Source organism: Lates calcarifer, linkage group LG21 (assembly GCF_001640805.2).
Source record: "Lates calcarifer isolate ASB-BC8 linkage group LG21, TLL_Latcal_v3, whole genome shotgun sequence".
Lineage (NCBI taxonomy): Eukaryota > Metazoa > Chordata > Actinopteri > Centropomidae > Lates > Lates calcarifer.
In genome coordinates this window covers 13,906,721-13,934,302 of record NC_066853.1, presented here as the reverse complement: position 1 = coordinate 13,934,302, position 27,582 = coordinate 13,906,721, and the positions used below count along the sequence as shown (strand labels likewise).

The following is a 27,582-nucleotide window of genomic DNA, read 5'->3' as shown; positions in this document are numbered from 1 at the left end:
GCCAAGCCTAAATGGAACATTTGTCCAAACTGTCTTTGAACAGGATTCAGTTACATGACTCCATTACAAAGCAACAAAATCACAGGCTTTCTATTGGCAGCACAGGCAGATGGCTGGTGTTAAATTCTGTGATGGACTTCAACTGGTCAGATCAATACCTCTCCTCTTCCAGGAGGAGATGTGATTAGTCTAACCTGCTGCAACTCTCCCACTCCCTTTTTCCATCAGCACGGGAAAACACTCCCAGACACTTACTGTAAACGGATACACACACCAACACATACACCTGGATGCACACAGACACACAGACACACACACTCCTACACAGACCCTAGAGAAAATTGGATGCTTGAGCTGTGCTCCAAGCAGCACTCACTGAAAGTCGAGTGGTGACTCAGCAGACAGATAACAGTGAGGGAGACACTGCAACAGGGTTTAAGTCAAGGTGGGGAGGATGGTGCATAAAAATAATGGAATGATTACTTTGGAGTGAAGGTGTCAAAGAGTGAGGAACAGGATAATCTAAGATGTCTGTCTTTTTGATTATCGTGTATCAACCGTGGAATTACCTGTCTGCCTCTTTTTTGTTTGCACATAAACACCCCCCACACACACACACACACAATGCCTGTTTCCTCTGCTCTGTTGTTTATCTCTGATCTCAGAATAAACACATCATCGTTATTCTTTTATACACTCGCATTTCATCGCTGCACTTCCTGCCACATCTGGTACCCAGCGATTTAAAAGACTCACTCCTGCCACCATCGCTCACCTTCTCTTCAGTCTTCATTTGGGTTTCCCTTGTTGTTTTTTCTCTCTTATTTATGTTGCTTTGTTTTAGCGCTCTCGTCCTCTCCCTACCTCTGTTCTTCATTATTGCCTCCATAATCTGGTCAGAGCATTAGTCCATCATGGGGTCATTTTGAAAAAAGCATTAAATTCAACTGCTTATCTAACCCCTTAATTGACCAGACATCCTGTGTCACTGTTTTATCTGTATCTACAGTTTAATGCCTCAATCAAAGTCTTTCAGTTTTCATTCCCAGTATTTTCCTGCCCTGTGAGGTAATTAATTAAATTACATTTATTGTGCTGGGGGTGCAATCTTTTTATATTCACACACACACCCTTTCACACATTATTCAGCCATCTCTTTGTTGTTTTAAGGGTAGCCTAATTGAAAAACTGGGCCTGTTGAGGGGGTCAGTGGTAAGCGAGATTCATGACACGTTGTGGACACGAGGTCGTACATCATACTTTGTGAGGTGGGCGACAGAAGCTGCCATTATTGGATCAGCACTGCTTCATTAAGTCACCACACGAAACAGTCTGCTACTAACGCCCGTGGACAAGGAGGTGGAGGAGGGAGGGAGGAACAGGAAAGAAAGATCTGAGAAGGAAAGGAAGGACAAAAGCTGGGAGGGTAAGAGATGTAGAGGGAGAAATAGTGGGAAATAGACAAGACAAAGGAAGCTGATGACAGCGTGAAGGAGGGGAGAGAACCATAATAGCTGTACGCCAGGGAAAGAGAAATAAGTGTCAGATGGAAAGTAAAACAAAAAAAAAAGATCAATGAGATACAAAACCACAGTCATCCACAATTTCTGTAATTCAAGGTAATTTAATGATTGTTTTTTTTTTTTTTTTTTTTTTGTCCAGCAGCTAATCTGATGTAGAAATCGTCTAAGGAAACAATGCATTAGGGATAATGGCCTGCAGCTTCCTGTCAATGCTGCCTTGGTTAAAATTTCCACAACAACTCAAGTAGTGTGCTGGTAACTCCTCCAACAGCTCATAGCATCCAAATTTCAGAGGTTTATTTCCACCTATTCATCTGTCTACCTCATTTTCTCTGACAATTGTTGCCATTATTTTTGATATTTTGATTAGACTGTGGTATGAACACAAGAATATAAAGCATCAGAAGCAATAATCTCAGATGATATACTTTTATAATTAAAGAATACATGTGCACAGATTTCATGTACACATAGCTTCAATGATAGACTAACATATATACAGTATTTATGACATTGCAGCTGCCTGCATTGTGCCATTACTAGTGAACTGTAAGCCTCAATTGACAAAGAGATGGTGCTATCTGGTGGCTGTACAGTGCATCACATCCTTGAATAAGCGGCATGGTTTTTATTTTGCTTTGGAAAAGGACATTTTATCTGTGACTGGGCATCAAACTATAAAGCCCCTGCAAACATGTGCAGGTGTTTTCAATTGTTTTGGCCAATTAGGACTGTGTGGACATGCACAGACTACACATCCACCCTGGTCTAATCAGCCGTGTAAACTGAAAATACCTGCATCAGTGAACCAGGGGTGGACAGTAAGATATTTCAAATCACTTGACATGCTAAAATGTTGATATGGACCCTGTCTCCTCCACAGTGTACTTTATTAGGTGAATGAATACGGTTAACATTTCAAGATATTCTTCACCCCACTGATGTAATTTGTTTATTGAAAAACTGCATCTACATTTAAGTCACACGCAGATTTTAGCAGCATATCAGTACGTTTCTCATAGAAATGAGGCACTTATCTCTATCTCAATTAAAATCTTTGCTCCTAATTAGAAGCTTCAGTGATTAAGACAAATTGTTGCATCAAGCATAGAGATATTTAAAATAGGGTTTCAATGAATAGCAGTTGATGTGGAGTCACCAGCACTGGAAACACTAAAATATATCCGTAGTATCTTGGACTAATAATAACTAATAATTATGCATGTTATATATGAATAAGAAAAGTTGCTGCAGTAATGCTGTAACTGGGTGTAAGGATATGAGATACAGATTAAGTTTGATATTGTGATATTTGACAAAAGAGATGACTGCTGTTCGAGCTGTTTAAATGTATATAGAGACCTTATAACAAAGTAGAGAAAGTCTTTTGACTGAGATTGCAGCTACAAAGGAAAGGAAAAGATTTTAAATTACTCTTATAACTCAACTTGCATAAATACTGAACTTTGAAAAAAAAAGTTTGATTACTTACTCCACCTGCAGAAGAAGCAATGAAGGCCATTATGCAGCTGAAGAGGACACTAAGATGCACCTGAAAGCTCCAGGAGAAATCTAGGAAGTAGACCTTGAATTAACACTTTTATTTCAAACTATCATTTCCATAGTTAAGAATTAACCTTCAACCAAAAGTGTAATTTAATCCATTTAGCTGCTAAATAGCTTCAAGCAGATTATAGTAATAATAGCAGTGTATGATATTTATAATTTTGCTTTGGTTGATAGATAATTTTATTTCTTTATTTTCTCTTTTCTTGTTTCTTGTGATCTGGTAATCATTTATTTTATTTTCGTGATGTACTAAAATCATATTACATAAATGATATGATGAATTCATGAATTCATGTTGAATTCAATGTAGCTTTACCTACAGAAATACATATTATTGCAACAGAAATTATTGTATCAGTGCTGTATCAATAACACAATTTTTTCTGCAGAAGGAATGCTTTTACTTTGATATGTTAAGTATGTTTACCTGTCTACTGTTACTTAAATAATGAATCTAAATACTTATTCTACCTCTGGCTGCTGTAAGTTAAAATTTAGTTTAAGTTTATATTTAGTGTTCAGACACACAAGTGGCATCCAGCTTGACATTTAACGCTCCACAAGAAGGTCATTCAATGTATTTCCCAAAATGCTTAATTACTACTTTAATTACACAGACTAACCTGTAGCTACAATCCCCAGGTAAGTGACATAATGTGTCTTGAAATTTGTCTTTACTTCAGTTCATTTGTAAATTTTTATTACATTTTTTTAATCATAACAGCAAGAATCAATATAGCAATACAGGCCACGTGAAACAATGTGTCAAGAACGTACTTCTTACTTCTTATTCATCAAAGTTGGCACATCACAGGTTCTATTAATTACATTCATGACTTTGATTATTACATGATGTTGTAGCTAATAAAACCCCAGCAAACATTCATACCAGGCTCAGAAGGTACCATTTCCCACCTCTGTTTCACTTCTGGTTTCTTTCACACGTTTCATTCTAATGAAATTATATTTTATGGCTTTAGACTGGGGCAATCAGTGGTTTTCTCTACAGGTGCTTTTCAGACGAGGTGGCCAGCGTGCAAAACATGACACATCCTTTCACGGGGCCTGGAACAGTAAAACAAGCAGAAACAAACTGCAGCAGAAGACGGAATACATCATATTAGCACTACAAGCAGAGAAAACAAACAACAAACGAAAAAAAGTTCAGTTTACATTATATCATAAGCGTAAGCATGCGTGCTTGTAGAAGATGAGAGATGACAAAGATGATCAGGACAAAATTAACTAACAAGTTTATGACCAAATCACTAAAAAGTATTTCAATCTGAAATTATTCTTAAATTCTGCCTGATGTTCAACTACATTCCTGTTTGGTCAGTTTCATCTACTAGAAGCACAGCTTACATAAACATAAAGAACATACTTATAACTATGGTGTTTGTGTTGCATGTATTTTAACTCTCCAAGTGGTGAAACTTTAGTGAGTATATTCTCAGGAATCTTTTTTTTTTTTTTAAATAAACCACTATTCTATTTTTGTATTTTTATATATATTTTATTCCATTACATTGATAGAATATTGTATACTGTAAATACATCTTTCTGTGTAACATGTTTTCTTATTCAGTATTACTGTGTCGTGATTTTTTTAAACTGTATATGTATTTCCTTTAACATGCATTCCTCTCTGAGTAAAGTAAAGGAGACAGGACGTGTTGTGATTGGTTGGGCCTGGGAGGGCGTGGCCATGACACACAGACCTGTCAGTAAAGGCAGGTTAGGGGACCAGACAAACCCAGTCAGGCCCTTACGCTGGAGGGTAGTGGACACCTCCTCCGGAAGGTTACCTGGCAAACTACAAGCTGCTGACAAAAAAGAAGAGCAACACTTGGCCTTTTCTGAAACGGGTAGGAGAGTGAGAACTCAGTGCCCTTTTGATGCAAGCAATTTTGTTCAGCCTTTCATAAGATTTTTTTGTTATCCTAGCAAAATTCCGTGTCATTATAGACATTATTTTTTTATTCAAAATAAGATCTCAATATACATGATTCTCTCTTTTTTGACTATGTACAGAAGTGCAAAAAAGTCAACCTTTATCACCTTTATCGCCTCAAGATTCCCCACCCCACCCTTGTTGTTTGCAGTTGGCTGAGGGAGAGTTGAGTGTGCACACTCAGCTCCCCACTCACCACGTTCACCTGACCCCGCCAGCAACGCCCCTGAAAAAGTGATCAAATATGCAGCTTGTTTTCCAACATGGCCCAATTTCCAGGGAGAGTAAAAATATTAAAACAATAGTTACTATTTGAAATGGATACAGTAGAAAATAACATCTTTACTCTAAACATCTAAGAACTAGATTTTTATAATAGTCTTTTTTTTCTTATATGACTAGTTACAAACCTTACAATCATAAAATATTACTCGGTTATCGGCGACAGTTGCCACAGTGACAACTTAGCCTCTCTGTTCTATTATTTCATCACTGTTAGATACTCATATAAAACATCTTTGTTCAAAGAACACAAAAGACTAGAGAAATGAACAATATGCATACAGTTCAACAATATGCATAACGTAGAAAATATTGAGTTTACAATCATAATCATACTAAAATTAACATTACATGGAATTTCAGGAAACTGTGCATGAGGAACACACAAACACACACTTTAACCTTATATTCATTATAAGAAAGATAAATATAATAAGCAAAACTAAAAATCAGAACTAATATCAAAATATCATCCAAACAAAATAAAGTAAAACACTCCTCATCTAAAGAAAAACTACAAGAAAAGTTAAGAAAACACTGACAAAAAAGTGACAATTACATAGTGCTCTGTGTGTGTGTTAATATGGCGTGGATTAGGCAACTGGATGGTTCAAAATGGCATGTTGCATTGTGCTGACCCGATGGTACATTCTAAGGCTTTGGATGAGTAATACAATCGTTTATATTCTTGCCACTTTCCCTGTACTATCTATCCACCAATTAAATATGCCTGAAGAACACCCAGAACACAACAAAAACAAAGAGTTCTAGAGATCTATTCTAACGACCCGATCCTTCTTTGGGCTTGCTTATACGGCCCACGCATTTTTAAAATTTAGCCCCACTAGTCTACCCACAATATCTAGTAACAGTGACACAAAAAAGACTTTGGCTGACTATCTGAAAACAGTTCTCAGGTAGACGTATTTAACAAATATCCTTAAATATGTCAGACTATATATACACTACACTAAAACAACCTGCCTTAACATATGCATAATCATACAAATGAAAAACAAATCAGGTCATACAAATCACATATCCATCACCAGTTGCACTGTAGATTTTGACTTCTGTGTCACAGCAGTTTGGGTACCAACCGATCGCCCTGTTGTTTCAAAGCTATTCATCGTTACATCATTGCTGGGAGAGTCTTTGGTCTCTCACACAGGCCAAGACCCCACAAACAACTTTTCTGACTTTCAGAGTCAATAGACCTTATGATCATGAAGAGATCTGTGTCCGCACAGATCCAGTCATCTCCTGTCTAAAACAACTGACATCAACAATTAAGTCTAAGAAAACAAATTGAAAATCTATTCATTCAGTAGATTTCAGTAAAGCAGACAGTCTGGGGAAGGTAATCGAATCCGCAGTGGTGATATTTGGAATTACAGGTAATGACAGGTCACAATGTTGGACACTACATGCTGTCCAAGAGAGAAAATAGAGACATATTAAAGGGAATTGTTTAATACTGTGTCACACTGCTTGAATACCATTTATGTATTTGAGATGTATGGCACTTTACAGGGATGCCTGCAAGGTTAAAGACATGTGCTTAAGAGATAGAAAGGTAGGCTACAAAGGTTTGAAAGACACCTCACAGACATTCAGTTGCTATTTTGCCTCTGAGTGCACTCATGTAATTTCCCTTATCACTGGTTTAACAAAAGAAAATTATAAAGAAAATCGTTGTGCATGCATATGTGATCAGTCAGATTATTTGTTTTGTTTTACCTCAACTGAAATACAAGGTGCACCTTTGTGTAAACAAATGAACACATTTAGGTCAAAGACCAACAATCAATGAACAAACAAACAACATAAGTCATGATTCTTGGTCAATGGACGTACCAATCCAGCAGTCGATTTTTTTTTTTCTTTTTGACAACTGCTCCACATATTTACCTCATTTTAACATTCAAAGTGTGTCCGGTGAATAAAGGTAATTTGCCTCTACAGAGCGAAAGGCAGTCTGTAATGCAAATGATGTTCTTTTCTGTTGTTGTGTTATAGTGTGCATGAAGTACACATGAAAACAATCCTAACAAACTGTGCCTCCTATGTTAACATGCAGATTTATTCCAAACCAATTGAGATTTGGTTTCCCCTGTTTTGCTCTTGATGTTACAGGCATGAAGGGTGACTGCTAATCTTGGACTCGACACCAGCACGCTTCAGTTCCATCTGGGAAGAAGTTCACAAGACACAGCAAATTACAAGTGAATAACAAGGACAATTTGTAACAAAGAGCTTAACTAAAAATTTTGATTGTTTAGAAATCTGACCCCTTATTTCACGTCACAAGCGAGGGCTTCAACTCTATTGCCAGACAAAAACATCAGGATTATACAATTCTGCAAAACCTCAAATTACGGTCAGAGACAACATTCTGTCCACTGACAGGGTTTTTAAAATTCTTGCTTTCAACAATATGCCATATTTTACAATAGGGATAGGCAACTAAAACACTTGATTACAGTTAAATAAAGACTTTCAGTTTATAAAAACGCACACAAAAGGTTAATGACAAGTATGTGATTGAAGGCAAATTCAGGGCATATTACTTCCTGCACTGGTGCTGAACATTGGTATTAATAAATATAAATAAAAGAATAGCACACAATTGTTAAATGTGAATGTAATTCCTTAGAAAACTGGGCTGTATATAGTGTAGAATCAGTAGCTATAATCAACCTCTTATCAAATGAACAAAAAACCACATCAGCAGGGAATCAGAGGAGCAAGGAGTTCTCATTGACTATTGATGGTCCATGACCACAGAAACTTCCATGGTGGCCAAGATACATTTAGCAGACAGGAAATGGCTTTGGGATCATGTTTCTTGCAATGTGAAAACTGAATTCAACCCTCATGGTCCAAGGAATAGGTTGATATTTTTGGAAATTCACATATTTGCTATTTCTGGAGTCTTGTAGTTGTTGTCGCGTTGGCAGAAATACCACAACTTGTTATTTTATGGTTTGGTTTTTGTATGGATTAAACAAACAAGATATACAGTGTTTATGAGTGAGATGTAAATGTGCTGGTAGGCAGATTTTTGTTGACCTTTGGAGAGAGCCAGGCCAACACTTTCCCTCTATTTCTGGTCTTAATGCTAAGCTAACTGGCTGAAGCTTCATAATGGACAGACAGGTGAGTGGTATCAATCTTCTCATTTAACTCATATTTCTCAGAATGTAAAACTATTCTCATTCAAAAATGATAACTGCCTAATCAAAACACTTTGTCAGCAGTAAAAAAATGCAGTTGTTGCAACATGTTCATGCAACTGTTTCATAGTTTTTTGGGAGAAAAGTAACACACAGTTTTGGTCCAAATGCGATGTGTGAGATGTTGGAAAGAGGTGCAGTACATACTGTTCTGATTGAGACTCCTACATCTGGGTCACATATTTGTGACTAGTCAGATGGTCTGCAGATATTATTGGAATCTGATTGAGAGGGGGGAAAGAGAGAAAGAGAAGGAGGGGGAGAAAAGCAAAGGCAGGGAGCAATAAACAGAGGGACAAAGAAGGAGAGGGAGACAGAGTCATCAGTTGAAATGAGGACAAACACCACTTCAACCTAAACTGATAATAAAGATAAGCATTGTAATTATCTAAATAATCACAGTATCAGACGCTCTGAATAGCTTGCAAAGATCAGAGATGAGCCTTGTGCATTCATGCATTTTTTATTAAGAGGCACACTGGAATCATAAAACTAACAGACATTGAAAAGTCAGAGCTGATAACCAGAAATGAAAGAGAGTGAGAGGAGGCAGGAGAGGAGCAAACCTGATTGGCTGTTGCGGTTGCAAAGGGAACACTTGTGGCAGATGTGGTGGCTGCAGACACAGTGGCTGGAGTAGCACCGTGCATCATGGGTACTTTGGAGGAAAGATCACACAGGCAGTTGAACCAGAGCAGATTAAAGCCTTTTTTTTTTAAAAAATGTTCACACTTCATTTTTACGTCTGTATATAGGATGCTAATAAACATGAGAAAATCTGTTGATCGTTTTAAATGGCTGAAAATGAAATCTGCTTTTTTGTGATCTTTCTTACACCAAAAGTTTTGAGTTAAGAGATAGTGACAGATGTGCTGTGGAGGAAGAAACATTAGAGAAATGCTTTAGAGTGCAAGGTAACTACTTGGCAAATTGATGAGCAAAATATGATTCAGATGGCAGTGCCTTTTTTCCACAAGCTATTTTCTGAGCATTCACACTGAACATTTGAATGCTAGTTAAATGGCTGCTGTTTTGCATTCATAAAAAAGAGAAAATAAATTTACAACAACTACTACTTCTACCACTACTTACACTACAACTCCTCATGTTTATATGGCACATATAACCAGACAGTATAATGAGGTGCTCTAGAGGTTAGAGAGTTTAGGATGGAAGTATAATGAAGCAGGGGTTGTGGGATTTTGAACTGCAACAAGCATTAGGTGACAGACAGACCTGTGGCAGAGCAAAGAGGGGTTCATTCTGTACCACAAAGATGTATTGCAGGGTATAATAAAACACATAACTCCCAATTGAAACTACACAATCAAGTTCACAATCAAAATTTGCAATTAGTTTTTTTATCAGCCATCCTCTCAATTGCACTGAAAAAGAGTTTACATATGCCATTTTGGGTTAATATTAAAGTCTATATTCACAAAATGGAGAATGTGCTCACATTATGTGGTGAGTTGAATGAAACGTGAGTGACTAAAATGGGCTCAAAGATAATCAGTAAGGAAAGCTGGCACCTACCAACACTTGTTGCAGGTGTCATGCACAATATCGAGCCTGCCCATCATGCATTGCAACAGGGAGTGGAGTGAATAGGGAGGAGAAGAAATCAAGAAAACCCATTACAAGTGTTATAAGGTCAGACAATATCGGATTAAAACTGTGCTCTGAATATGTTTGGTCCTGATACAATAGCTGAAAATGATTATGTAAAACAATTGATTACTGATCATTGCTTTATACACATCCAGTTGCCGCAACCACACATACTGCATGGCAAAGGAAGCATATGCATGTAAGCTCTGTGTGGGGAGAGTTGTGGTAGTCTGCCTGTCCAGCCCCAGTTTACTGTTTAACTGCTCCATTAAATAGAAGGGCAGATTAAACACTACCAGTGGTCCCATTTTCCTGTCAGCAGCATAGCAGCCGTTTGCACAGTGGTAGTTTTGAATGACCTGCTTTCAGAATCCTCAAAGTGTGTTGCAGTGACCTGACAGTCCAATAGTGTGGGACATACGAGGATGTGAGTATCCGAATCTCTCACAGACGGGAATCGATGGCAGGCTATTCTTAGGCTGTCAGATGAGAATATGGGACACAGTGTAAGATGACTATGCAGCAGCCAGAGGAGAGTGGTTCAAATAAGCTGTCTGTATGTGTGTGCACCTGTGTGAGTATGTGTGTGGTGTGTGTGGTGTGGTGTGCATGTGTGTGTGCACTGCACATGCTGTATACTAAGGGAATAGTTTTCACTGGGGATGGAGGGGAGACATGTCCCCTCACTTTTCAAAATCCCTGTTTTGCCCCCCAGCCCCCCTGCAGTTTGATTCCCTCAGTAAAATCTTACTGTACAGCTGCAAAATCCGGTTAAGAGAAAACAAAAGTTAATAAAAATGTTGATTGATCATCTGGTTCACCTCGTTTTTCTGCGCTCACAATAATAAGCTTGGCAAACATTTATGCTGCCCTGGGTTTTGCCTGTCAGGAACCTCCGCAGACACTTGTTAGGGTCAAAAAAATAGTGTGACCTCTCTGCAATGTTTTTGGGATAGGTTTTGATTACAGTTGTCTCTCTAAAGAATCCAAAATAGATCAAAGGTCAGTTAAAGACAAGACAATAAAAGACACTGTTGCTGATACAAGGATTGATACAAGAATTGATATTTAGTTACAGGTGTAAATAAGTCATAGTTGTCAGGTCGATATATTAATTTTTTCAACAGAGTTAAGCCATTAATAATACTGATATTGCTGTTATTATGGTTGGTACAAAGGTCAATGTCATTAGTGTGTGATACTTTGTGAAACAAAGTTGTTATACTAAATACCTACATATGCAGACAATAGCAGTTACAGTATCATAAAAAACAACCCCAACGGCCATGCCGTACATACATGTGCAATTAAACCCATGCAAGTTTCTCCATCTTGTCACCAATAACGAAATCACACAATCATTCAGCCATTCACAGCTAATGTGAAACTATGTGTTATTCAACAGCCAATAGTGATGGGATAACTGCCACAAATGGGGGTTAAAAAGGAAGCTCAGGCCTTACCTGATGGTATGAAGGCAGCCTGCTGCTGAAACTGCATGTTGGCCAGGGCCTGTTGGTACTGGAATACACCAGCATTGAACATAGTGGTGGCACCGTTGGCTTTTTCAAGTGCAGGTCTCTTTGGTAAAGGAGGCAAGACAGGAGGGAGCCCCTGAGGAGGGGACAACACCAAAATAAAGGGATGGGAAGTGAGGGAAATCAAAGGATGGTAGCAGTGACATTCAGGACAGAGAGAAGAAAGAATTTCATTAGAGGATAAAGTTGCCCTTCCAGATAGCTATTACAAACACTGGCAAGCAAGCAGTGGACTACACTACCTCTGTCAGAGCAAGACAGGACAGTGGTGCTAGCTGACAAAGTGTGACATCTATCTTGCTAGTGACAACAAAAAACACAATCCTCAGCACAATGTCATCAACCTTATGATATCATTTTAAAAAGTACAGTACAAAATATAATTATTTTGCAGGCTAAGGCATGACTGGATCTTTCTGTAAAGAGAACTGTAAAGACAGCTATAATACAAGTTATTGTATTGATTGTTGGACCATCAACAGAAATGATGTAGTTAGGGAAAGCTGCACTGCCAACTCCATGATAATAGTACACTATAAGCCATGTTAAGACTGTCATGACACCTCTTCAACAATTACACATGCAATATGGGAAGTGACAAATCATGCAAAGACTACCATACCTTATTAGACACTAAAATACTACATTTTCATGCCACCAATTAATTGCTTTTGATATTCACTTAAGGTGATGAACTGACCATTGACAGAGAAATATGTAGAGGATTTCCTTTTTAAGTTCTTTTCTCTTATTGTCACTTTTAAATGTAATATTCGAAATGATCAAATTCTTTAATGCTATAAAACTAATGGCTGCAATCAGTTCATCACCCTCTCAGTGTTTCCTCAGTTCAGATCATAAAATATTTACCATATTTTAGAACTACATAAGTATATCTACTAAATCCACAGCTACATGCCAAGCTAAAAGGTGAAAGGTCATAGTACCAGGTCAAAAGTTGCGTCGAGGGGTCGCTTCAGTGATTTGACAGCCGACTGAGTCTTAATTAGCAGGCAGCGAGCACATGATGGCAATGGGCCAATGGGGTTCAAGCGCATTAACATAAACCAGCAAGCGGAGGTGCATCATGGGGGCAGCAGTGCAGTGTGGGTTGGTGAGAAAAAACATACAAAAAAACAAACAAACAAATAAAAAAACAAATCATTGGAATGCAATATACAACAATAACAAGACTAGGGCATGCACATTAATGGCTGTAGTGTTACTGAACAGAATCATGGCCCTTCACATAATCTACTGTTGGAGAAAACTCTGTTTAAAGAACTACATCTTTGAATGAAATGGTGTTCAGGTCCAGAAAGGAGGATCAACCAGATTTATTACATTTAAATTCAAGGAAATCCTATATTACACCTATATTAGAAATAGACTATGTATCATGTAATGTAAACTTGGCCCCTGCTCCATATACTGGGTATACAGCATTCAGTTTGCTGTGACTGAGCAAACTGTTGTTACACTTATCTGCATAGAATGACACACTGTGTTTTCACCAAAGCTTTGCCTCAGCACACCTTTATCTCACTATACTATGACCAAAAGTCAGAATTATGAATAGCTTTTGTCAAGTTATATCTATTGTAATTGTTATTCAGTCTATTGTTGTTATTCTGCAAAAGAGTGTGCGCACACACACACACACACACACACACACACACACACACACACACACACACAGTAATTCCTCTAACCTGTGGACTGTCTTTAAGAAATCAGCTAAAACTCAACTTTAGATACGGTATGATTTGTATGATTTTATTTCTCCTGGATTATATTTTATTCAATTTAATGTATCTCATTTATCTGGCATCACTTATCCTTCATCTTGTGTCTTTCATATCCTTTTTGAAGCACTTTTAAACTATGTTTTAAAAAGCTCTATATAAATAGGAGAGGTTAAAAAAAAGCAGGTATTTAACATTGATCCTGTTAGCTTCGATTTGACCCAAATCCATTTAATGTGTCCTTTTAAATACACTAGATACACTAGAAAAAATCTCTTCCATTATTTATGTATGTTCATAAAATTAGAGTATAAGTTTAAAAAAAACTATTAAAGATAATTTAATCCAAGTCTGTGGGCACACTGTAAGATTAGATTTTTCACCACTAATTATCATTTTAAATGCCATTCAAGCTAATTAAGACTAAAGGAATGACTCCAGTTACCACATTTAACATCTTAAAGAGAAGAGAGGTTAAGAGGGCAGATAGTAATGATAATATTGTTCAAAAGTGGAGTCAGGCCTGAACATATTACGAGTAATTTGACTTTATGGAATGATTTAAAGGTGAAAGGTTAAATTAAATCAAGTCTACCCTCCTTTCTGGATTACCTGCTGAATAATGTCATGTATAGTACTTGGCTGAGCAAAACCTTATTGTGTCCTTTTATATAACATTATCACTGCATTGCAGAAACAGGATCAGAATGAACGGTAGTTAACCATTACATAATACTGACTGTGAACAACAGCAAGATATACAACTAACAAAGCAGCAAAACAAGGAGGAGCAGAAGGAGGGGAGCAGTAGGTTCAGTCACATACTAGCATGATCACTACAGCCTACTGCTAATAAAGCACACATATACTCTGTATCTTCTTAGTGCGTACTGAGTCAGAGCTGAAGAGAGCAGGTACAGTGGAGACTGGAATGTGTGCTGGGAGCTTGAGTAAAAGCACAGGGTAGAAGGTGTTGACTGAAACAGTGTTTGCAGTACACTGTACTCAGACAGAATTACCCAGGTCATGTTTATCAAGCCCACATCAACATCAGAAGAGCTTAATGATTTGTTGTTGGTCATCACATAAAATCAAGACTGGCTTGTCCTCAATTTTTGGAATAACTCTATGAATGAACTTTATTCTAGGCCCCATTATATTTGTTCAAACTGACAGTAATTCCTTTAGCTGCACGGGGCTGAGGATGCCATGATACTTTAGATGTTCCTTTGCTCAAGTCCTTCTTGGTGGTGTAATCTGTGGACAGATACCTACCATGGCTGCAGCAGCCGCTGCCTGGTTGACTTGGTGTTGGGCGGCTTTGATCTTGGCCTGCAGGTGAGCTGGAGGGTGAAAGTACTTGCACTTCTCCCTTGAGCAGCGGCCCTTAATGTAGTCCATACACACAGTGACCGTGTTGTCGTTGGTGTCAATCATAGTGCTATCCGCAGGGTGGGCAAAGCGACAGTCGTTCTCCCCACGTGTACAGTTACCCCGCTGGTATTCCCGACACACCTGGGGAACAAACACACATTTTACCTCTTTTATTTTGTTTACATGACATCAAAAAATCGATCATAAACCTAAAACACATACTCCAATGCACAGAAAAGCACACAAATACCAGACTCACACACACACACATTATGAAGTTACTGTTCACTTTACTTCACATTTGATGAAGTAATCAATCTGTGCAGTCATTTCAGAACTTGACAATCACTTTACCAGACAGAGCTAACCAATCTTAATGACAGGTTTGGCCATTACTGTTGATTGATAAGAAGAACAGACCGTAACCAGCGTTTACAGACTCATCAATCACGCAAACTTTATCCATTATTCAAATGAGCTGCGTCAATGTTCTTACTGATAAAAGACAGAAGGGGGCAGCACCTGCGTGAACAGTTGGGAAAGTGATTGCCTCAGCCTGAATGTAGGGGCTCAATGAGGCTCATGGGAAATATGAGGCTGGTTACCCTCAAGGGAGGCTGTAGCTGACGTAATAAACAGCCCATACAAAATAACTCATGCACACGCACACACACACACACACACAAGATGGGTGCACATATAAATTATGAAGCAGCATTTTTTTCTAGAATTAAATTTTGACATGTGAAGAGCTGTGCTTTAATTTAAGATCTCTGTTTGAGTACAGTCAGCCGACAATCCTACACTAAATTATATGCAATTTCATGGTATGCTGTATCGATCTATCAGTTATTGTGATAGAACAAGCCATTAACCAAATGTTTGTTTACCAACCTCACTGTCTGCATGTATAAAGAATTTGATTTGTGGTGGACCGTCTGCCAGACAAAAGGCCACCAGTGCAGTTATCTGCAAACTAACCCTGCTCTGTCTCCTGTCATGACAGCTCATCATCCACAATAACTGATCTGTGTGAACGATGGGGTGGAATTCTCCCTCCGACTGGCTCTTCTTTCTCATATGTACCTCGCTCACGCGCTCACACATTCGCATTCAAATGTACACCTACACACACACACTCACACATTCATTCCCCACCACTGCTACCAACACCACTGCTGCTACTGGTCTTATTTAAAAAAAAAAAACAAAAAAAACAGGCTGCCTTGTTGTCAGGCAGATGTTGGAGAGGCAGGTGAGGGAGGGAGGAAGGGAGGGAGGGAGGAAACAAGGGAGAGAAAGGAAAATGTGAGAGTGGCTGATGAATAAAGAGTAAAAAGGACAGAGAGATGGGGATCAAGGAGACAGAGTAGAGTCTTTGGGGATCAAGTGAGTGTGGCTGGCACAGAAAAAAATTAGTGGAGAGAGGGAAGACTAAATGGAAGCAATTTGATGTTCTGTGAACCAGGTGTGTTCCTCTGAACAGTGGCTAATCATGCATTAGAGGGAGCTAACCCACTAAAAGTGCTTAGTAGGACAAACAAATAACTGGCCTGTTAATCATATTTCTGTCCCCATGGTAACTGTCCCTCTGGGCCATTTACATCACCATGGTTGCAGGTAAGCAACATATGATTTTATGCATGCTGAAATACTGCAGTATAGCTCCATGCAAGCTAGAGACAGAGAGACTGCTGGAAAAATATTTCTCAGGAGGAACAGTCTGGAGGATTGTCTTCTAAAATAGGACTTTCTCTCAGCCTCAAGGAAACAGACTGCAACATATCTACTGACTGGTATGAGTGTTGCTCCACAGAATTCCAGCTATGTTTATTTTGAACTACACACTAGAAACTAAAATATGGCTGGCCTTTTTCTCTATGTTATTTTTAGCAAACCTAGTTCCTGACAAATTAGGCTAGGATGTGAATTCTCCCAATCAAAAAGCTTCACCAGTATACCCAAGCTGAGCGCTATAGGCAGTGTTGACCACTAGGCCGAAATATCTAGGGGGGAAAAACACTGAAAATGAGCAGATGTTGCCCCCTGCTGCCAATTATTGCATTTGGCTAATAAATATTTCATGTCTGTTTACTGGACTTTGGTGCAGAATGCTATCAATCCTTTGCCAGAAAATAATCTCAGTTCTCAGTCTGCATCAAGACCTGCATGTTCTTCTTCTATTAACAACAACTTTTTGCCTTCAACTTCTCACAGCTTCTATAACTTCTTCCCACAAGTCACGACTCCCTTATGAAATTCAATCACCACTCTGTCCTTTGTCTCTGCTTGCCCCAACCCCTCCCCTGATAGGCTATAACAGGTCTACAAATTGATTTCCTATCTCCCCCTCCATCTCCTTTTCCTGTCACTGACCCTCTCCCTCGCTCTGCATGTTGTCCACTCATTAATTGGGCCAAGAGACTTCCTAAGCCTCACCTCCATTAATTACCCAGCTACCAAACATAACGTTTTAAATGTAACCTTCCTAACGTTCTCACACACCTCCTGCCTGCCTCCAACGATTTCCCCATTATTCCGCTGCGAGTGTTCCCCGGGTGGGGCTACATAATGGATGAGATTGACTTACTGTCCAATTAATGATTATCTGAACACAGCTAGAGGAGCAGCACTCATCAGGTTTCATGACTGATCACTTTCATAGAAGAATTAAAGATTTTTCTGAAAATTACATACTGGTACAGTATAACTTGAGGTTGTGCCAAACAATGTTGTCTCCTGCCTTTGATTGGATGCAACATCGATAACAGTAATGTTTGTAGAGAGATACTCTCATTAACGTCTCTTTCTCTTTGCTTAAGTCCAGGTAATGACTGTATTATGGTAATGGGATATAGTTACTGTAACAGAAACTGTGTACCAGATACATAATTAAAGTCTACAAACAGAAACTGTTGAAGCAAGACTTTCCTACCCATGCCTTTAATATTCAAATAGGCACAGCCCACATTTCAAAGCTCAATCTGTTTACATAGCTGGGAAAAAGATCCTCACCGGGTGCAGTGCTTACTAGAGTTTTGCTAATCTATCTTTTAATCTGTGACTGATATGAAAGTGACAAAATAATTATGCAAATTCTCTCATCTGTGTGATCAGTGGTGTGTGTGTGTGTATATGTGCTTATGCGGCCATATTTTTCCCACTTATCCCCGTGACTGTGAGCGCAAATGTGTGTGTTTCTCACCTCCAGTCTGTCTGTCCTCATGAGTTTCTGTGCAGCAGCAGCAGCAGCAGCAGGTACAGGGACACTGGGGTTGCTGGTGACCAGTACAGGGGCACTGGGCAAGATGTCAGCAGGCATCAGGCCGGGCGACACAGGGCCAAGGTAGGGGTTAAACGCAGCAGCCGCTGCCGCAGCAGCATTGGCATTGGTTGCAAGGCTGGGTGTGACTGAAAACATGGGCTGTGGGCACATGGAAAATGAGAGAGTTGGACAAAATTGAGCAAAAGTGAGCAAATTCTTTTTTTTTTTCAAAGTCTATATATAAAAATGTTGAATTTTTAATTACATCTACCAATAAGTATAATGCCATCCTTCCTCTTTCCTACTTAAATTACCACTTGATGTTATAGAGTATATAGTGAAATAAGAGATGTATGCAATTATAAAGAGGATATATCGCATAGGAAGTGTGGGGTGGGTATGGAGACAAAGAAGATGACAAAAATAGACAATTAATGGGCTTACATCTAAAGAAACAGAATGTGACTTGTTTTATGGCTGCTTGTCTTTCATTTGCTCTAACACAAAGAGGAGGCCTAGGCTCTGTATGTGGTGTCACATTCTCCCTACATGGATCAGATGGAATCACACACTTCATACATCAAAGATCACAAAGGCAGGAGTAATAAGAATGAGGGACATCAAGCTGTGCATGCATGTGAGAGGGGAGAGAGGGGCTACACTGTACAACAATGTATTTGCTGTGTTTGCAGGAGAAAAAGCCTTCGCCACATTCGCCATGAGGGAGGCTAAAGAGTATGCTAGCTGACGTAGCACACTGCAAGTTTTCCCTGCACGTTCCTGACCTCAGCCCCAGTCTGAGGATTGTCTCTTGAGCCCCTGCCAACATGACACAGTGAGTAATAGAGCAGCAGCAGCCAGAGCTGGACATCTACATTCCTCCCAAAACCTCATCGTTGCTCTGGGATGACTCAGAAAATCAGTAACATCAGACTTTCTAATGCTTCCACTGCTGCTCTCCGGAATGTCTGAAGAATTATGTCCTATCACAAGATGCTCTGGAAAAGTAGATGTGCTTCTCTCTCAAGGTGCTCACATATCAGCAATATTCACAGTTCATGGTTAGGATAACATAGGTATGATGTCATTGAAAAGACTCACAGTCATGAGGTTTCAACAATGCAGTGATGTCATCCTGCAAGAAGTTTGTGACCTTGTTAACGGACTGTTCTGTGATGTCTCTTCACTTTGCACTGAATCATTTCCAATGATGCTATGGCAGAGCATTCTTGCTATAAATCACAATCGCAACAGATTTAAAACAATTATGTTAAATTGAACATATTTACACAGCAGGAACAGAAAAAAAACTCACTGCATGCCTCCTGTCAGCAATTTGTTTCACAGCAGTGATATAATGTGTGTGTAATTCTTTCTCAAACAATCTTTGAGTTACAAAGATTTCCCCTTTTACTTACTCTGAATCCAGATTAGAAAAATATATTGTGCAAAATGTGCATTGCAAACACACCTCAATGATTTTAAGATTACAGATCAAAGACTACTTTTCCACATCAAAATTTTATGTAACAAACAAATACTCCGACGTTTTCATCAGGGTATTGACGAGGAACAACTCAACTTGTTTTCTAAGGACTAAATAGAAAGATCAAAAGCAATGTGACTTTGAGCTGTGTTTCAGCGTTGTGCTATGTCAGGTAATGGTAAGTTTTTTATATGATGTCAAATGATCCTGTGGAATTAGAAAACAACATGAAATCAATATTTAAAATGCTAAAATGGCACAGTCTTTAAAGTTGTATAATAATCCTGTTTTGCTATTCGTCTTTATGGCACTAGGCTTATTCACATATTTTATGCTGAGTTGCAAGGACTGTAATATTTACAGTATCCTATGTCCTGATTATTTTATGCAATACATTATTCAAAAAAACAGCACCTGGTCATCACATTTAAATATAAAGTTACAAGGTGCTTTAATTGGATGCAAATTGAAATATTTCAAAGCTACAAATGTCAGCAATTTGACAAATAAAATATGGCAATTAAAAGTTCATCAATATGATGAGACAAAAAAGTGAGATGAACAAATAGAATGCATAACACCTATTAGACCTTGAATGAATAAAATGAATCTTGAAGCAACACTGTGAACTATTGCTGAACAGCTTACAATGTGATCATAAGTGACAATTATGGGAATATGGTAAATGTAGTGTAATAGCAACACAAGTAGAGAAAAGTCATTAGCTCACAAACTGCAGCAGTAATGTAATTAGTCACCATGAAATACTGGTCATACCAGACCAAGTAAGGCTGTAGCAACAAAACTCATGAGTGTGTTGAGTCGAGCAGGGGTGTTTTTTTTTTTTTTTTTACTGCTTATTCATTTAGCTTTCTTTTTGTCAAAGAGGGACTGCATTATGTTATCTGTAGAAAACTTAATATCACTTTAATGTTAACACAAATTTAAGCCCTTTTTAAAGAATTGTGAAATATGTCACTGATTCTAAATATGCACCAGATCTCTACTTCTTACCCATCAAATTTAATTAATGAGGAAACCTGAATTCAAATGTACTGAATATAGTTGGATTACTACATCAGCTACACTTAGCACATCCTGGGCTTTGTTTGTTATGATGCAACTACTTTTCAACACTAGACTACATCCCTGCTTAACTCCTGCCCAAACATGGAAATACATCTAATTACAGAAGTGAGGCACCACTGGAATGCCCTTCCCTTTTGCCCTTATTTTTATACACTGTCTGCACCAAGCAAGTACACCAAATTTCCTAGTGATGTTTTCTTAAATGTGAATGAGTGAGGATACAGTGCTGTAGATAGATATAATTGTAATGTGGGCTGTCCGCTGACGTTGACTCTGTAATAAAAAGCATCATGAACACCATCACTCACAGCCAGCTGTAATGGACCCTAATTACTTCACCCTCTGCACAGTTCCATGCGTGAAATGAAAGCGCTCTCCTACGCACTCGGGGGGGGGGGGTGCAACTATAGACAGAAAAAGTGGGAGAGCAGCAGATAAAATGTGGAAGAGATACTGAAGATGGGGGCAGGAAACTAAGCTAAAGACACAGGGGACGGATGGGGGAAGAAAGTCTGATTCCTGGAAAGGCTAGCACCGGTCTTACCCTTTGTTCCCTTTGCACACAACATGGCTCTGTTTTCTTTGTACTGCAGGTCTAAAGCCATCTCTCCTCACTGCTGTCGTCCTATCTTCTTCACTTTACCTACCTGTCTCTACTCTGTCCATTTATCTCTTCCTGCTCCACTCAGTCTTCCCTTTCTTCTTCTGCTGTGTCCTTCTCTGACAGTCTGCCTTCCTCCTCCTCTCCTCCTCACTTTCTCTCTCCCCATGGCATAAACAGAAAGGGAAGGCTTTGCAGTCCCAGGGAGATCTATTGCTTCTTTAAACCCTTTCATGGTTTCCTCTGTTCCTCTCAATGGGCCTCTCGACACAGCCCCTCTTCCCCAGATAAGGGTGATAAGCCATCCACTAAGTGTGCACATACGTGTGTGTGTGTCCAAGCATGTGGCATCTAAAGCTCTTTTGAATAGTCTGAGACAAATTCACTCCACTGCTCTCACTTAAACATAAAGGGACAGAGGGGAAGACAGAGGAATTACTTCAAGCCTGACTGACAGGTCTCATTGGCTCTGTAGGGTCTCATGGACAGGGCAGGGAAGGATTCATTTGAACTGGCTGACTGGGGCTCGGGCCGTCACCTTGAAGATCCTTGATCCATGCAACGGACTCACAGAGCAATTTCTGATGTAATCTGCTGCACGTGCATGTGGGTGTGCATGCTTGTGTTAATGATTGCATAATAATAATGTGATACTTTATTGATCGCTGTACAAAATAACTCCTACGCCAAGGGTGGTTATTCAGTTCTGAGCTCTGTTCTTTAGACATTGCTTATTTAATCCAGGCTAACATGATGAACTTAAATGAAGAACTAATTGTCCACTTAACTAGACTTTTTTGGAGCATTAGCCTTTTTTTGTTCAACACATCTCCATCCACTGAGAGGGAATGTTGACTTGGGAAAAAGCTAGAAAGTGGATTGTAAGTTAAGACTGTGTTTGTGAAACTACTGTTTTTAAGGTCTTTCACACAAATTAAATGATGCTGTGAATTCTCATCCGGCTAACCTGGTTCTTCAAACACGGTAAGGGAACTTATTTGTTCATCTTAACTAATGCACTAATTTAAAATAAAGAAAGCAGATAAAGAGTCATAAGTAACAATCATATGTGTCCTCTCACCACTGGCTGTAGCTGTGTGCCGGGCATCATGGCATTAGCGAGCTGCATCTGCTGGGCGAGCATCGCCATGTTTTTCTGCTGGATGAGGTTGTTCCTTCCATTGATCTCCAGCTGGGTCTTTAGGTGAGGAGGTGGATGCAGGTACTTACAGTTCTCCCTGGAACAGCGGCCCTGTTGCGGTGAGACAGGAGGAGGAGGAGGAAGATAGAGTAAAGAGGGTGGGATAAAGGCAGACAGAGACATGGAAGGAGGTGAATTAGAATAGCATATCCCTTAACTGTTGCCTAATGTAAAGAAGTAATGAGCCTTGACTCAAGTTGCTGCCCTCCCATTTAGCAGGCGCTGACCTCACATCCCTGACATCTGGGCCTGCCACTGGGTTTGTCGCGAAGAAGACCGATCAGTTCTGCTTTCTTTTCCCTCCTTCGCTACTCAAGCTGCATGCTTGCTGCCTTCCCCTTTTTTCTAAGGTCCCATCGAGGGACAAATTAGCTTCAAGAGCAAAGATAAAGAGGATTAGTTGTCTATCTGCCTCTGCTAACAGATAGACACAGTGAAAGAAAGAGACATTGAGAATGGTGTACTGTCCTAATGATGAAATGGATACTGTTCACAACTATCAGAGAATAGTTGAAACATTTAAAGTTTTCAGAGTTACAATTTCCTAATGGTGAAGGTGAAGGCGTAAAATTACTCTGTCATACAAATATGTTTAGTTTACTATGACATGAGGTCAAAGAAAAGCAGCAAATGCTCACATTTAAGGATCTGGAATGAGAGAAGTGTCAGATATTTTTGCTTGACCTCAATGATTCTTTTTTTTTCTCAAATAGTCACCAATTTCTGTTGCTCAACTAAACAGTTAATAAACCATTTGTTTCAGCTTTACTGTTCAACCTCTGCAGTGAACTGTCAGCATTCTTGCATTAAAAAGGTCATTAAAAGGCCTTCCTTTGTTGAGACAAATTATATTAGAAGGAAAAAAATATATTAAAAAGAGAAAAGGCTTAAGTTCAAAAGAATCAAGTACATGTCTCTTTGTGTGAGAGTTGTTGAGTAAAAATAAAGATTGGATATTGAAAAGAAAGAGAAAAAGGAAAGACATAGAGGAGAAATGCTCATCTATTTACCTGCTACCTGAACCAATGCTGCACTCTTGCGCTAACTCCAAAGAGGAATAGTTTTGAGAACTGCAGTCAGCAAAGACCTACTTTCTCCTCTGTCCTACCACCTTAGCAGCTGTCCCACTTGATCTCGGATGTTTTACAAGGCCCTGTGAATCACTATTGATCTCTCCCAGTTGAGACGAATGAGTTATGTGTCAATATTTTACATCATTTCAGAAAAGAACCAGCTGGAGAACTGATGCAGGATCAATACGTGATTGGAGACTAGTGTGACGACAAACATACGCACAACATGGCACTCTGTCTAAAATTCTGTTTGTGTCTATAGACAGTGAGGCGTGTGTCTGGGTGCTTGGTGCTGTGGGTGATTATATTCATCTAGCAGCCGGCAGCCCAAGGGGAGAAGGAGGGAATGTAATTTACACTCTCATAATGCCTGCTCCACTGAACACACCCCTGGATAGGTGTAATATCTTAGATATCTCCTTCTCTTTTTTTACTCTCCCTCATTCCCTTCCTTTCACCTCAAACCCCCATACATCCTAAGCCCCATGCTGATATTTGCTCTCCTTATCATGAATACAGAGCAGTGCAGACGCAGTGGTGCTGCTGATCACAGCAGCACCACTGCATGTGAACACTTTCATGTCTGTGTGTGCAGAATGTGCAAAGCAGAAGTAATACTCTCTCTCTGCCTTTGTCGGTTTCGCTCTTTCTTCTTCTCTCGCCTCAATCTCCCCCCATCAAAAATGCATCCTGTAGCCATCTCCTCCCATTCCCCCTTTATATAAATCTACTTCCAGGGGATGGGGAGACCAACCCTGCGACTACTCCACAGTACCACCTCCCATGGGGAATTAAAGGTTGGCTGTCATGCTACTGCTTATCTCAGTGAGATTACCTGCTGCCCACTGCGGCCCACTATGGCACCTGCTTTCACAACCTAACACATGCACTCCTCCACTCTTCCTCTGTTCCTCCCACCTCTCCTCTTTCCTCTCCTTTTCGTCTCTCCATCTCTCCCTTTCCTCGGCCAGCCTGTTCTGCCTAGCTACAGCGGTAGAGGTACTTTGCATTGGAGAGGAGCAGGATGTCAAGAGTTCTTCCAGCATTTTCATTGGCTGAGAGCTGAGAGGAATAGTATTCCCAGTCCGCCGATTGGCCTAGAGGCACACATTAACAATGCTCCTAGTCTGGCTCATGCCTGTGTGGCTGTGACTATTGATCAGCACTAATTGGTTAATGTCTTTTGATTTTCAGGGCACATTCCCTCTGGGTAACTAGACTCGAGTATGTCAACTCCAGGCGTTTGTGTGTGTGTGTGTGTGTGTGTGTGTGTGATTAACTGTGACCATACAGAGCTTATCGTTACATAAAATCTCCCAAACACTGTTTAAGGGCGTTCTCCACATTGATTTACAGTGGTTACCATTAAACAGATTTTAAATTCTTGACTATCTTTAAATATGTCAAGTTATACTGGGAATAACAGTAAGTTCAAAAGTATCAGACATTTTGAGAATAAAGGCAAAAAATGTGCAGAAAAAAGTTGTGGTGTTTTGAGAATGAAGTTAATAATGTACGAAAAATAAACTCATGAGGTTTTGAATGAAAAAGTTACAACATTTCAAAACCAAAGTTTTTATAACATGACATGTTAGTAAACAGGGGGATCAGTCTGTCAGCTGTTCCGCATTGACAATGGAATGTAGCTGACAAAAAGGTTTCACAATTCCCTCAAAATATTATGACTTCAATGTCTTTCCTCTCATTGAATCATGACTTTAATCTCAAAAAAACCCTCCACCCTCTCTTACGAAATCGCGATAAGCATCAAACTCAAGAAAATTTTGTGTTTAATGTACAGAACAAAACAAAAGTTTAGCGGTTGAATCAGCAGACTCAACACAAGACTTTTCTTTCCTTGAAATCTACTTTTAGCAGAGCTGGACAGAAATCAAAGAAGACTTGGAGGAAAGGAAAGGCAACATTGTGATGGATCAGAAAAGCTTTGTTGGGGAATGTTTTGCTTATGATAGTTATGTTCCTCTAATCTCCTAAAGGCCAAGGTCAGTGGCTTTAATGTGATTATCTGGATGTTCGATCAGTTGTAGTTATAGAATAACACAGGATGAAACGTTGCTCTGGAATCACTTATATTACAGCACAATCTGATCTGAATAACTATCTTATGTCTATCATCATTATTATGCTGTTGCAGATTATTTTTGTTCCTTGGAAACAGACACCACTGTGAAAGCATTATGTGGGTAAAGTATTACCATTAGGATAAAGGTGAAATCAGAATTACTATGCTTGTAGTAATGAGAATTTACCTCTGGGCATTTAGAAAGGTCAGTATCCTGACACGTACCTACCCCTCTGTTTTCACCAATGGCCCCATTATCTGTTCCTGCGTTGTTGTTGCCTGAACAATTCAATGCTGCGTGAGCCCGAAGTCCCTGTCGATCATTGCCTCTGATGCTAATGTCCTGGCTTCTCTCCTGCCTCTTTTCACTGCTATTTACCCGCTGTCTAAACAATGTCAGTACAGGTTAATGGTGAGCATGTCTGAGCCAAAGCAGTTCTCCCTCTGGCTAGAGTGTGTGACTACCAGACTCCACTCAAGTTGACTCTGTTCCGCCTTTACCTGTCTGCCTGTCCTCCACTGAGACGGTAATATGCTAACAAACTACCTGCACCTGTCTCTCATGCGCTCTCGATTCCTCTATCTTCCTCCCTGTCTCTTCTCTTCTCTACCTTTCAGGCGATTGTCTGCACTAATTTCCCACTTGCAACTTGTATTCTTTCCCCATTCAAATCCACAAAACATCTTCTAACGTGTTAGGGTTGGGTGAGGTTTTGATAAACAGCCTCCACATCGCATCACCAAATATAGATTCTGAAACTTGAACCAATTTGCTTTTGCCAAGTTTTGGCTGTGCCAAAGCACAGTTTCCCTTGCTTTTAATTGGCAAGCAATTAAATGAAAGTGAACCAGCTATCACAGTCCCACTCTTAAGTGTATGTGTGTGCACACAGGTGCAAGGGAATGGAGCTCTTATAAATCACCTTGGCCTCATTACACCAGATGTCCTTCAGCCATATTTCAGCTCCTGGTCTCAGACTCAAATGCACATACATGTATAGGCAAGTGTGCGTATACATGTACACCTACGTATACATGTATACATGCACACATAAATATGCATGTCTTAACCTTGAGTTATTTCAATTAACACTGCGGCATTTTCACTGCAGTTTCAGGTATCATACATGTGGCTGGTTTTGACCTCAGCATACAACATAGTTTTAATCAGCATCACATAATCCTCTGTGACAAGGTTATACCAATGAGACCATCCACAAAGAAAACACTGAGTCAGGACAGTGAGCACCGCTTGCCTCAGTTCCCATCTTCTGGACACAACAATATTTTTAAAGCTGCAAAGCTGCTCTGATCAAAATGTTTCTATCAACAACTGATGAAATGACAATGTGTAATGTGAATGGAATCACTCGTACTAACTTTTTTTTAGGCCTTATAAACCATAGTTTTACTGTTTTGGTTGAGGCTCACTGGACACTACCAGGTCAGCCCCAAATGTCAGACAGACAGTTGTCAGACAGAAAGTGTGTGACTAGCTGGTGAATGTAATAGATCTTTTAGCAGCCAAATATACATATATTTCTCTGGAGACCTAAAGCTAGATCAAATATTATGCTTACACTCATTAGGTGACCAGAAACATGACAATAAATGAATGCTAATGTCCGCAGTCTGTTTGCTAATATGTTTGCTTTAACAACTTAACAAGTTAATAGTATGTTATTGTTGTGTTTACAATTTGTTTATGCTGTCCCCAAGTGGTAAAAAATGTATTATTCCTGCTAAAAGTTCTTGGTTGTGTACAACTAATTCATCAAGCACTGAACTTTTACTTCTGGGCACTGCAGGGGCCGGGTATGAAAGTTCTACATAGTGCTAGTGTCCTGAAGGGAGAGCAGTGTGTGGTAAAAAGGATAAGAGGGATTAGGGGGATCTGGAAGTGTACACTAAATAATGCCTTACAAGAAACAGTGTGTCACAGTTTTGGCAGA

At 39.4% G+C, this 27,582-nt stretch overlaps 1 protein-coding gene across 15 annotated transcripts in view; it reads right to left on the bottom strand.

The window, feature by feature from the left end:
* Positions 1-3,775: 3,775 nt before the first annotated feature.
* The window catches only part of LOC108900947 (muscleblind-like protein 1), a 64,464-nt gene continuing 40,657 nt past the window's right edge, over positions 3,776-27,582 (bottom strand). For 7 of the 15 annotated variants that reach the window (XM_051078884.1, XM_018702230.2, XM_018702232.2 and 4 more), the window contains 9 exons: positions 22,355-22,525; positions 18,038-18,256; positions 14,734-14,973; positions 12,661-12,714; positions 11,639-11,789; positions 10,101-10,136; positions 9,131-9,222; positions 8,712-8,785; positions 3,776-7,518 (listed from right to left, as the gene is read on the bottom strand). In XM_051078884.1, coding sequence (XP_050934841.1) covers positions 8,729-8,785; positions 9,131-9,222; positions 10,101-10,136; positions 11,639-11,789; positions 12,661-12,714; positions 14,734-14,973; positions 18,038-18,256; positions 22,355-22,423 — 918 coding nt within the window. In that variant the 5' untranslated portion in view covers positions 22,424-22,525 and the 3' untranslated portion in view covers positions 3,776-7,518; positions 8,712-8,728. Of the gene's footprint in view, positions 7,519-8,711; positions 8,786-9,130; positions 9,223-10,100; positions 10,137-11,638; positions 11,790-12,660; positions 12,715-14,733; positions 14,974-18,037; positions 18,257-22,354; positions 22,526-22,701; positions 22,841-27,582 lie in introns of those variants that run through there. The other 8 variants (XM_018702241.2, XM_018702233.2, XM_051078882.1 and 5 more) reach the window with 8 other exon arrangements.